This window comes from Pleurotus ostreatus, assembly GCF_014466165.1.
Source record: "Pleurotus ostreatus strain PC9 chromosome Unknown scaffold_8, whole genome shotgun sequence".
Lineage (NCBI taxonomy): Eukaryota > Fungi > Basidiomycota > Agaricomycetes > Agaricales > Pleurotaceae > Pleurotus > Pleurotus ostreatus.
Window position 1 is genome coordinate 82,752 of NW_023503163.1, and position 12,496 is coordinate 95,247.

At 54.0% G+C, this 12,496-nt stretch overlaps 4 protein-coding genes and 1 non-coding gene across 5 annotated transcripts; all 5 read right to left on the bottom strand.

Annotated features, from left to right (window-relative positions):
* Positions 1 to 7: 7 nt before the first annotated feature.
* PC9H_010355 (uncharacterized protein) lies at positions 8 to 536 on the bottom strand (the record flags this gene model as incomplete). The annotated part of the gene is made up of 3 exons (XM_036779849.1): positions 8 to 185; positions 234 to 312; positions 368 to 536. 3 exons carry the CDS (start codon positions 534 to 536, stop codon positions 8 to 10), a joined length of 426 nt encoding a protein of 141 aa, XP_036627232.1.
* Positions 537 to 2,004: 1,468 nt separating this feature from the next.
* HIS1 (ATP phosphoribosyltransferase (ATP-PRTase) (ATP-PRT)) lies at positions 2,005 to 3,395 on the bottom strand (the record flags this gene model as incomplete). Its single annotated transcript, XM_036779850.1, has 5 exons — positions 2,005 to 2,387; positions 2,444 to 2,814; positions 2,871 to 2,976; positions 3,029 to 3,104; positions 3,363 to 3,395. The coding sequence occupies 5 exons, from the start codon at positions 3,393 to 3,395 to the stop codon at positions 2,005 to 2,007; spliced, it is 969 nt and encodes a 322-aa protein (XP_036627233.1).
* A 297-nt stretch (positions 3,396 to 3,692) lies between these two features.
* Positions 3,693 to 5,171, bottom strand: PC9H_010357 (uncharacterized protein; the record flags this gene model as incomplete). The annotated part of the gene is made up of 2 exons (XM_036779851.1): positions 3,693 to 4,921; positions 5,006 to 5,171. 2 exons carry the CDS (start codon positions 5,169 to 5,171, stop codon positions 3,693 to 3,695), a joined length of 1,395 nt encoding a protein of 464 aa, XP_036627234.1.
* Positions 5,172 to 5,889: 718 nt separating this feature from the next.
* On the bottom strand, positions 5,890 to 5,961 carry PC9H_010358. The gene has a single exon. It is a non-coding gene; the product is annotated as a tRNA-Thr (tRNA).
* A 651-nt stretch (positions 5,962 to 6,612) lies between these two features.
* On the bottom strand, positions 6,613 to 9,221 carry PC9H_010359 (uncharacterized protein; the record flags this gene model as incomplete). Its single annotated transcript, XM_036779852.1, has 17 exons — positions 6,613 to 7,073; positions 7,180 to 7,190; positions 7,266 to 7,369; positions 7,509 to 7,573; positions 7,677 to 7,707; positions 7,816 to 7,942; positions 8,019 to 8,133; positions 8,190 to 8,223; positions 8,275 to 8,298; positions 8,352 to 8,381; positions 8,431 to 8,524; positions 8,583 to 8,605; positions 8,659 to 8,666; positions 8,755 to 8,852; positions 8,913 to 8,945; positions 8,998 to 9,038; positions 9,102 to 9,221. 17 exons carry the CDS (start codon positions 9,219 to 9,221, stop codon positions 6,613 to 6,615), a joined length of 1,419 nt encoding a protein of 472 aa, XP_036627235.1.
* Between the last annotated feature and the right edge of the window lie 3,275 nt (positions 9,222 to 12,496).

A 12,496-nucleotide genomic window follows, 5' to 3' on the forward strand; every position in this document is an offset into this window, starting at 1 on the left:
GAATCTACTATCCTCGGGCGTTGGCCAAGAACTGCTCGTAAGTCTGCTCGGCAGTCGGGTTGACAGCGAAGGTCATACCCATCCTGCAGTGAGCGCCACCAGCCTGGCGGCAGGCGACCCACTGGGTGTTGCCAGAGGCGAGAGTCACAACAGCTTGAGGTTGGGTGGTGCCGGTAGCAGAGAGGCTAATGACTGATCAGCGTTGTGAAATAACATGCGGCAGGCGAACTTACAATCCAGTGTCGAAGCCTCCTGGGACACCACCAGCGGGGGGTGGGCAGGGAGTAGTGAAAGTGGTCGTGGTCGCAGAGTCTGGGAGGCGAAATCGTGAGCTGGATCGCACAACCATTTGGCTGAAGCGGCTTACGGTTCCTGGACATGAACGTGAAAGTGATGGTGTCACCAGCGACGGCACCCGTGATCGATGTCGGGTTGAAGGCAAAGGTGTTGCCTTGGCCAACGTTGACGGCGAAGTTGGCAGCGAGGGCGCTGGGCACAACAGCGAGAGCAGCGGCGACGATGGAGGTGAAGCGCATTGTGAAAGTTGAGAGGATGACTTTGAAGAACTAAGTCGATATCAAGCTGGAATGCTGATGCTGATAGAGGCTCGCCATGGGCAGCTTTTATACCTGGAGATGTAGCGCGTCGTATACAATCCCTTGCTTGCCGTTGGGGGCCGTTCAACCGCGTCAGGAAGGCGCTGTGAGAGATCAGGCAGAAACACCTCATGGTCCGCATCCGCAGCCATTGGTCAGAACATCGTATATGACGCCGCCTATTTCTTCAGACGACGGCCATTACGAATGAAATGAAGTCAAGTGGGATATTGAGTTGCCTGAAGGGCTAAAAATACTTAGCCAAGACCGAAAAGCCTACCTATATAGGCGATCAGCACGGCAAACAGTGAGAGAAACTTTGCTGCATACGACGGAAGGGCTGTTTACTTGACCTATGGGGGCGGTATGATTATGCTCTACATATCAAAACAATCAGGGCTTGTTTCGCAGAAAGGGCGCAAACGGATTCTCCTTGGGAAAGGCACAGAATAACTCCGAAAGAGAAGCTCGCAGCTGTCTGATGCAATCGAACTCAAGCTCGGTAAGGACTGTATAAAGGCAAGTGGACGCTTACTTGACGGGACCGAGTGGGAAAAGATGGGAAGTGGTTAGGAATGATGCTGGATCATAACGAACACTGAACTTCTGCCGTGCTTGCGTTAACTTCGAGCACAGTAATAGGCACGGCAAATGACCGAGACGACAAATCTTGCTGATATTGAGTTGTTGGTAACAATCGGGGCATTCACAGCGCGGCGAAAATAGCGCGTTTAGGGTATTTGCCATGTCACGAGCAGTGAGTAAAAGAAGAAGCTATCCCCATGATCCGATTCAGCAGGCAAGCGACAACGGGGGTGCATGGGCGTGACGCTCTCACGAACGAACAAACGTGGGTAGCCTAAAAGTTGGCATTCAAATGTTCAATGAGCGCCTGGGTGGAGAGATTCATTCTGAAGGCCAAAAGCCATGCGATGATTTGAAGACGCGTGTAAGTTGAATGCGATTGTTCTATCCTAGAGCCGCCGATGACATGCTATGGGAGGCATCGTTTGTGAACCTCGCCACAACACATGGGTCTGTAGTCGTTCAGCGGAGCAGCGCGGGAGCGCCGACGGCCGATGTAGGGGGGATAGTAGATGGGGATATGCATACGGAGACTGGCCAGCACTGGTTGCCTCATTCCAAAAGGCTATGGAGGCTAGCTGGAAGATCCGCTGCATACCACCGACAAGTAAGTCCATTTGTTCTTGTACCGGGTGATGGAAACGAGTCAAAACGAATTTCGAGGGTGCGACTGTCGTGGGAGGCGGCACAGAGTCCTGTGAGGTTTTACTCGCGACATCAACATTGTTGGGAATAAGGAGATAAGATAAGATAACACGAGGCGCCGCCTTCCCATCTGCTGGACTTCGCATCTAAAATTCAAATCCGCCATTCCATCAAAACTTCAAACACGACAATTGTCTAGGTTAAATATCAGAATATCTTCCGCACCAATCTTTTTCAGCTCGTCCATGATGTCTGCCACCTTGGACTTCTCCACCATAGCGCTGACGGCGACCCAGCCCTCTTCTTCCAGGGGAGATATCGTCGGCGCGCGTCGGCCGGGAGTGAGAACAGTCGCCTCAGGAAGCTTAGAGCGATGGATATTGTATTCGCAAACGACATATTTGCTGGCGGCGATGACCCCCTGGATGCGGGAAGTGATAACCTCGATGAGGGGTAAGAGGTGTGGGTGCTTTGGCGTGGAGGACTTGATGAGAACCGCCTCCGTCTCCAGAACCGTAGCTATTGCGTGAAGTCCCGCAGCACGCATTGTATCGCCCGACTCTGCAAGTCCATATTAAATCCATATATTTGCCCAGTCTCGTGAACGGGGGACATACCAACGAGATCGACGATCCCGTCCGCAAGTCCCAACGAGCAAGCAGCTTCGACGCTCCCCCCGACGTACTCAATCTGCGTGGCATTCTCGCCCTGGAGACCCAGTCTCTCATCGAGGTCCTTGAAATACTTGCCCGCCAGCCACTCGAAGCTCGTGACGATCCTCTTCCCCGCGAGATCGTCGACGCTCCGGATATTCGTCGACGCCTCGGGGGCCTGCACCTGCAAAGCGCACCTGCCGAAGCCGAGACGCAGCGCCTCGGTGACGTGTTGCTCCATCTGCGACTCGAGGATCACGTCGTGGCCCGTAATGCCCAGATCGACGTTCCCCTTACCCACGAATGAGGGGATATCGGACGCAGGGAGGAAGACGCTGCATTCCCGTTCAAAATTCTGATCTTCGCCGATTAAGTATACCGTGGTACTCACAGTGCGATCGGGTGGTTCTTGACGATGCAAACATCCAGGCGATCGTGCCTCCGAAACTGTATATCGGCGCCAGCTAACAAGGACACGCATTTTTCATGCAGGCGCCCTGTGCCTCGTCAAACAGGATAGATTCAGCTCGAGCAGAAATATCGGCTCACCTTTCTTCGGGATCGCGAAAAGCAACCTGCCATCCAGCGCAGCTGGGTCCAAGACTGTGAGCGGAGATAAGTTTTCCTGGCTAGGGGTATATACAGGATAAGAGCTCGCACTCATGATTCTACCTTTGAGGATCTAGGGGTTGCGGATACTTATGTGGGCTTATCGGCACCCCAATAGAACCACCAGAGACGAAGCGATGTGAATCTTGAATTGTAGCACGGTGAAAGGTGGACAGGCTCAAGCTCGGGAATCGGAAGGTTGGCACCATGTTTGTTTTTTGTCGGAATTATTTCGTGACTGGACAAGATAGGGGCACAAGCGCCGAGGCCTCACCGGCACCTTTGCAGCGCAGTGAGCCCGGCGCATTGTGTAAATGAACTATAACTACACATACGGGGGTGAATCGAGGGCACGCTCGCCCAAAACGCATGTTAAACCTGACTTCACACAGAAAGTTTATGTACCTTCGCGGTTCGATGTGCCCTTGGTTATGCCGCCGGCGCGAGAAAGACTGGAAGATCTGCACCTAAGCTACTCATCATAAATAGTCCTCAGACGGCAGGACTTTCCACGAACTCTGCGACCAAATCCACAACCATAGGAGGCTACACTTTCTCTAACCACGTGATACAACTACAATGCCGAACCAGGGATGCTCAATGCTCACTCCTCGTCAAAATACTCCATGATCTCTTCGGGCAGAACATCCTCCTCATTCTCGCACTCATACACCCCCAAGATCCCCGCCTCCGAAACCAAGCTCACCCGCGAACTCCCGCCTCTCTCGACCAGCAAATCCTGGATGGCCCCCAGCACCCACCGCAGCGCCTTCAGCCGCGGCTGCTCGGCCCGCCGCACGCGCTCCATCGCCACCGACCGCAGGTTCTCGCGCACGAGGCGGGTGAACGTGCCCTGCCTGTGGATCCCGACGAAGCAGTGCGGCGTCTGCGACACGAAGAGCTGCGTGTACAGGTCCGTCCAGCTCATGGTCTCGAAGTTGCGCTGCGAGCGCGTCGTGAGCTCGACGATGGCGGACTGGGGCGTGGACCACGAGCCGCCGGGGTAGACGGTGAGCCCGGAGTGGAAGGAGGCTTTGTCTGGGGGGAGGGCCGCTTTGGGGGAGGGGGCGGGGGTAGTGGGCGCGAGCTTGACGTTTGCGAGTGTGTCTGCGAGGTCGTCGACGCTCGCGGGAGTGTTGGCGGACGGGCCTTTGCGCCAGGAACGCTCGGGAGGGCTGGTATCGGGTAGCGCACCATCGGGTACGTACGCATCAACTTCATAACGCACGATCATCTTCAGCCCATTCATATCCTTCAAAAGAAAAATTCCCACCACCACATCAGTTATAGTTACATTAACCAGACACACAGCAAGGCCCGCCTCAGTCTTACTCACATAGCGGATAATCCTATGATGCCCGACGCCCTCTTCGCACTGCGGGGCCGCCTGTGTGCACGCCTGCTCGTAGTTATGGCCGAAGCCGTTCCCGGCCATCTCCCGCACGTTCGTCGAGTAGCGGCAGAGCAGGACGGTCTTCGGCCCCGCCAGCTGCGCGTCGATGCGGAAGTCCGAATTGGGGGCGTCCTCGGCGGCGACGATCCAGCGGAGGAGCTTGCGCAGGCTGTTGCGGTCGGTGATGACGTCGTGTGCGGGCCAGTCGAAGGCCGGCTTCGGCTTCGACGTCAGCAGGGAGGGGTCGACATCGGGGGTGGGGGCATCGAGGGTGGGGGCATCTAGGGCGGCGTCAAGGCTGGATTTTATGTTGACGGCGACGAAGAGGGGGAGGAGGACTGCGTCGGGCACGCGATAGCCGTTCTGGTCTGCGACGACGATGCCGACATCACGCCCGAGCGTAAACGGCATCCGCTTGTTCACCCATTCCTTCGGCGATCCTGTGCGTCTGCATGGTTAAATTCTTTCTCCCTCTATACCCCTCTACACCCAAAAACGATATATATACACAATATGGGACGCACCAGGGACGATGAGGCTCGGTAGTTTGCGATCCAGCCAGTTGTACGACCCGATGTATTCGACGTTCGTTACCTCGACATCGGGTGCGGCGTCCGCGGATGGTCTGGCGATGGTCTGCACGCGCTGCAGCAGCCCGTCTTTGATACTTCGCGCGGCAGGTAAGGACATTCGCTACGAGTTACCAAGGCACAGGCAGTGCTGTGTTATCGATGGTGGAGGCGACACCAAGCGTGTCTTGTGGGAAGAAAGGTTAACTGGGCTCCTCGAAATAGTTCATTTCAGAACAAGCTCACTAGATATGGTCCGAGTGTGGGTCCCGACTCCCCAGCGCTCGATGTATATATAACCCATGATGTACCAGCCAAGTCGTGGCGATACGCCCGCGACACGACGCATTGCGCATCGTACCGAGTCTGCGAAGTTCGATGATATCGCGATTTGTCGAGCAGATAGCGAATAGCAAGGCCGTAGAGCTGAGCGCTGAGATCTGAGAGCGCATTTGTGGGAGTCCCTAGTCAGCCGACTGAATATCGAATATCGAAGATTCAGCCGTAACTTTCGCGTCGCATGAATAACACAGTGAGTACGTACTACAGTGAACGCGAAGGAACGAAGGTATGCGTGTACTTACACGCGGGAGGTGGACAGAGTACGTACGGGAACGCGCAGATACAAGGACAAGGCCATGCAGCAAGAAGAGGCTATTCGGGCACGCTGGATGGAGGATATAGCTATATAGCTCTATCGGCGCGGCCAGAAAGCGATAATAGGGAAGAAGGAGAACACACCTTTACAACGTCTCCAACCTCCACACAAAACCCACAAAACCGCCAAAAAATAAAAACCTAAAAACCAAAAGAAAAAAACGAAGATCAAACATCCTACATGCCTCGACCCTGGATCGAACAGGGGATCTTCGCATTACGAGTGCGACGCTTTACCACTGAGCCACCGAGGCGGTGCTTGTTACTCTGCCGTCTCTAGTTTAGTCTCCCGTCGTCTACGCGGTGCACCTCCATCAACGATTCAATCCATCCCTCTGCCCACCACTGCGTCTTTCAGCAAGTCTATTTTTACACGCTTCCGCTACTCGTCTGCCTCCTCTAACTTTGCCTGGCAACCCCAGACATCCATCATCCACGATTCAGCAGGCGAAAAGGAGAAAGGAGGAAGGAGAAAGGAGAAAAGGAACGGACATCTATTCACAAAATAACAAACTGTAACGAGCGGCGACAACATCACGATTCACGGACAGCACAGACGGCAATGCAATAGAATAGAACAGGGCAGGACTAGAGGGTATATAAGGTATGTGGATATGGATATGATATGCGCGGAGATCGGTATGCGGATAGAGGGAGGGAGGGAGAGATACGCAGAGATATGTGAGAGATAGGAAGAGGAGGGGGGAGGCGGAGAATGGAGAGAGAGATGTGTCGCGGAGAGATAGGTACGTAGAGAGGTAGGTGGGTAGGTAGGTAGAGCGATGTATAGATATATACTCGGATTGCGTAGACGATAGACGATCATTGGGGCGCCCGCGCCCCCAACACCATCGTAACGAATACCTAACACCAACCGAACGCAAACGCAAACGCACTTGAACGCGCTACGTCCGCACGTTCGGGCTGGACGCATTTGGCACCCCGGCGTACGTATACGGCGACAGCCGTATATTATCCGCATCCGAGTCGGGGTCTCCCCCATACCCACCATACCCATACGCGTACGCGTCCTCCTCTCCTCCTCCTCCTCTCCCCCTTCCGTTCCCCCTTCCCCCGTACCCATACCCACCTGCCCCACCCGCCGTACCACCCGCGCCTCCGCCATAACCATCCCCGCCCCCAGAGCCAGCCAAACCACCTGCACCTCCCAAACCAGTATCCATCGGCGCCGCGACGGGATACACAGGGTACACGCCCGGGCGCACCCCGAACGCCTCCCCAAAGTCCATCTTTGGGCGCCCCGACGTGTTCAGCGCGCGGTGCCCGTGCCCGCGCGTGTGCGGCTTCCCGCGCAGGTACTCGATGAAGAAGCGGAAGGAGCCGCTGATCTCGGCGGCGAAGTCGGCTGGGGGAGAGAAAAGGGGGTCAGTGTGAGTGTGAATGGCGTAGCGAGGCGAGGGGTAGTGCGATGGGATGATATAAATGATATGATATGATAGATGAACACTCACACAGGTTGATGCTACACGAACAAAATGGTCAACCGTCAGTTCTGTTTCTTCACGGAGAGAGGGAGGGAGGGAAGGGGGAGACTGACCTATCCCACAGCGGGCGCCACACGCTCGTCGGAGGCTCGCCCGTTTTGCGCTTGTACTCTTTTGGGGTGTAGGCCCACCACATGAGGATGGAGAAGAAGACCATCTGCGGTTGGAGGTCAGTATCTGACGGCGGGGAGATGATGTGGATGGAAGAGAAGGTACGGAGATGTGATGCGGAGGGGGGTGGATGGATGGGTGGATGGGGTTGATGTGATGGTGCGTGATGACGGGGTACAACGCACCTCGATGCAAATCGCCAACGCGTTCAGGCCATTCTTGATATTCGACACCGTCCAATACTGCGTTTCTGCATCCAACAAACAGTGTTAAGCGAGTTCAATGGATCATACCCAAACAAGAATATTCACAGCGAATGGAATGGGTGGATGGAGGAGGAAGATTGTACTCACCGTGTATGACGTGCCCTTCCAGAGCAGTGAACTGTCGATACGTCCGGGGTGCACATGCATGGAGAAGGTCAGTAACAACGCATTACGGTGCACGGCATGCAGAGAAGCACGGAGGACGGAGGGAGGAAGGAACACATACAACGAATGACTGGTAGAACGTGAACATCACGATGAGCTTGATACTCAGGAACTTCGCGAGCGGGCGGCGCCCGTGCAGCTCGTCCTTCATCAGGTCGTAGAACAGCAGGAGCCCGTACAGCGCGACACTACCCCGTAATGCGCGTGAGCTTGCGCCACGCACGCACGCACGAAACGCGGATGCGGATGCGGAGGGGGACGTACCTGATGCTGACGAAGTTGATGGCCTCGATGTAGACGCGGGCGTAGCGCGGGTCGAAGCCCTCCGCCTCGCAGAGGACGCCCATCTTCTCGCAGATGATACCTGCTACCGAGCATGCTGCGGGAGCGCGGGCTCATATCAGTCGACACTCCAGCGCGTCGGAGAGTGCATACCTGGTCTTATGATCACGTACTGCAGGACGGACCACTGCGAAAGGACACATCAGTGAACGTGGAAACCACGCGTAGGGAGACGCACTTTGACTGTGTACATGAAGTAGGCCTGTTGATGATGTTTGAGACATTGAAAAAGCAGCAGGGGGAGTACGGGCCCACCTTGGTCGGTCTGTACCGCCAGCAGCAGAACTGTCAAGCAATCCTCAGTATGCAGCCGAGGAGTGATTTATGGACGCACGGGAATAGGAAGAGGGGACTTGTCCTTGCGCTCGATGGCGGCGTGCGCGTCGTGCCCCGACGCAGTGGCTGCGACGTATTCTATGATCAATAACCTGGTCACGGGATAGGGTATTGAGTGTCGAGCGGCGCAGAAGGCGAAACACGACGAACAAGAATGCACTGAGGGTGATGGCCTGATACACGGTGGGACGTTCAACAAGGGCAGCATTCGGCGATCACGGCGTACCTCATAGGCTGTTGATTCGTCCAGGAGCACGCATAGAGCAGGCCACAATGTCGATCAGCTGTGGGTCCGCAGATGCAGAGAGTGAAGCGCACGCACCGATTTCGACCAACGAATAGTATGTGTAACTCCGAAAAAAGCGATATGAAAAGAACGAAATGATTGCGTATATTGCAGGCATGTACAAGATTCGTAGTCTATATGGAGGGTGAACGTTGGGGCTGAAACCACGGTAGCAGAGGATGGGCGGGGCGTACATTTGTCTCTGTTCAGCGGGATTCGTGTAGCTCCTGCAGCGGATCACCCGGTCAGCGGAATTCCGCAGGAGACGAGGCTACGCACCGACAATGCTGGCCGACCGAGAGCGTCGTGATGATCAACGTCTACGAGAGTATCCAGATATTCAGGGTTATATGATAAGGAACACAGTTTAGTGCGCGACTCACCAGGACGGCACATCCGCCAGCAATGGCCCACCCGATCCTGTGCGCCTCCCAGTTGAGGTTTTCACCGTCCCAGAAGTGCGACTGGTCGACGCTGGCAGCATTTTCTGCAGCGCATGTCATGATGTGGTGATGAGCAGGAAGAATAAGACGTCGCGTAAGGTACAGCCTTGAGACACAAGTTGGTGGCACACGTGATCTGTTCGAGGCATTGCCTCCGGGCCAACGATTGCTTTGCCCAAACGATCGCGCCTCGACGCGCCCTCCGACTCAACACCTTGTTAAACTCAACTATGTTCAAACTTCAAATGTTTCGCTCATAGCTCAGCCGCTGCGCAAGAGTCGGGGCGTCCTGCTCAACCCGCAATATGATCGGTGAAGGCGTAAATCGCGTGCTTGTCGTTCAGCTCGGGCTCTTGGGTTCGATTACTTGGCAGCCGGTGCTTGCCTTGCAATCTTGTGGCTCTACCTCTGCCCCTCTGCCCCTCTTTGAACTTGTACTCAACAAGTGTCAGCGACGGAGGAGAGGCTGTTCATAAGTACCTCGGTGTACCGGGGTTACTGGATATGTGGGTATTGGCATAGTGAAAGCTGTCAACCTTTTATATGTATTGCTTGACAAAGTGTCCGTTTTGGGGGCTAGTGAAGTCGAGACATAGGGAAGAGTAAATCCAGGTCAGACCACAAGTTACACAGGTAGATGGCGATGTGAAAAGGCAGGGAGATACATGAAGTAGGATACCACAAAGAGATGATGTACAAGGGGGAGGGCTTGAGCTAAACCTGGCCAAACCTTTGCCTAAGTAATGAGACTGATACACCAACCAATTCGGCGACCTTCCTACGTTTTCCAGGGAGATCATTGGGAACCTCACCTGCATGGCCCGCAATATATGCATTGGCATGCGCCGCAGTGAGGCCTGCAATGACTTGTAACCCGAAGATCAAGGTGGTCGATGTCGCGTAAGTGAGATCTAAGCGAGAAACAAGGATAGCTGTACACAGCTATTCGGCGATGTGGGAAGTACGTCCTGTGCCCTGCGCCTTTCGTCATATTTGCGTGTACTTCCATCACAATCCATGGGGAGACTCACGAAGGAGAATACACGCCGACGCGAGAGCCGTTGCTGAATGAGTTTGACCCTAGACTACAAAAGATATGAGAACCAAATCATTGAGAGTATTGATAACGAATTTAGCCTTGAAAGCTTGGGCCTGAACGTTATCCGCCTATATAAGGATGAATTCGGGGCTATTGCACAAAATGAGTAGCACATAAAATGAGACCTAAAGCGAGACCACGGGGTAGGTAGGTCAATTAGCCACAGGGTGACCTCTGCTCTGAAGAACGTTAATGACAGAGCGGCTTACCTCAAGCTACGCTCGGCTCGGCGGAGCTCTCCTTGACGTCCATGCTACAGGTCGATGGCGAGCTGAATGTGACGTATAGATATTGTTCTATTGCCCTCGACGTGCCGCCTCAACTATCCCTTGTTTTCTTGGGGACTCTCGACTAGAGGCGGGTGGTCTGATACGGAGCCACGAGATACGGAGCCATAGTACACAAGGTACGTTGATGCTATTCGTACATATACGTAGCCTTATGCGAGTGGATAAGGAGAGATTGAGCAGAGATTGAGCAGAGAGGAGAGAATTAGGATTAATTCAGGAGAATGCTTACGATAATTACGAGAGATTGCGGAGTGATTAGGGAAATCCAAGGGGGCCAGGAGACAGAAGCGGTACCAGCGAGAGCGCGAACACGGGAAACAACCGGTGGTGATAGATCTACATGAGGAATGACCGAAGAGGGATTTCGAGGGGCCCTGCCTCGGTTATCTGTTCTTGTTGATTGAATTCAGCGCGATATCGATGCCGCCTAAATACTACACACGAACGGCCGGAGATCTGATATCGTGTCACGATTCCTTCGGAGATCTCGTCGCGTAAGAGGACACGAGAGATAGGAAGCGAGGAACAAAGATGGCCGTACACAGCTATCCAGCCATGCGTCGCGCGTCTATAGCATGCAAGGTCCATAGCTGTACACATATTTTTACCTTCGAACCGTATGGCCCTGGATGGTAATGATATGAGAGTGCCGACGCGTTGGCGTCAAGTTCATAATTAATGTGCCTGCCGCTGATCGGTGCACACGTGCAAGCCACGCAACCAGAGAGTGTCCTATTTACGTCGACTTCCGTAGGACAAGGAGGATGACAATCTATGCGCATAGCGAGCGATGAGCAATGAGGGATGAGTGCTGTTGGCTGAGCTTGGGTGACAAGCGTGGGCTGCGAAGTGTAGTTCTAAGGTGCAATTATGCCGTTGGCAGTGAATCTAGAGTTCTGAAACCTTGAGCTTGCTATTTGCAGACGAATCCGATGAATGGGACGTGGGACCTTGAACAAGAACGCGAACGCGGTGTAGGCAGATTGATTAGCCACTGGTCTACCTTCTCTTCTCTTCATAATGATGCAGCTTACCTGAATCTACGACGCAAAGCCGTATATGTTACCACTGGCTTTAGGGTTTGAACAGCTTTCGTAGCCGTTCATTTCCTTTGGAAGGCTCGCGACTCGACCACGGATCCACAAGGCACGTCTGCGAAAGAATAAGGAGAGACGGGAGGATTAAGGATAATTCAGGAGATAGAAGCAATCACGACTCACGAGAGACACGTTGAAGGAAAGGAAAGATCAAAGAGAAAACGATAGATCCAACGGCGATTAGTTGTTCCAGGTGTTGACTTGACCCTAGTTAGAACTAAATTCGAGGATAGAGATGTCAGTGTCGCGTAAATAGTATATGACAGTGTTATTGATGTCATAGTATTAGTAGGGTATATCATTGACATGATCAATACCCCTACCGCTGACTCCATGGGCGACCTACAGAAGGCCAGTCGAGAGAATCCAACGCCTACGCCCACGCGGGCGGCAAGATGAGAGAGTTGTCGACTGCGCTCAAGTCATGGGTTTCGATTGCGAAGTTCGAGTCCAATTATAACACTGATGGTTATTCGGGAGCCCTGAAACCTTGAGCTTGAGCTTGCTATCCATTCGCACGCGAGAAAGAGAGATAGCACCTAAGACTGGACCTCGAACGCAATTGCGGGGTAGGTTAGTTGATTAAGAGGGGCGCAACGGGCACTGGGCCGCCGTAGGACGCTAATGTGACCTGTTCAGAAGAGCTTGGCTGGATCTACACGCGACTCGACGGTCTACTGCAGTGAAGGCAGAGCTTGAAGGATTACCCTTGACCTTCCGGCTTCAACAGCTTTTGGCCCTTTCGCTATCTTCCGCGCGATCTTTTCCAGAACTCGAGACTCGATGCGGGGGGTCTGATACGGATTCACAAGTCACGGATGCACGTTATGCAAGGCACATTGATGTTAC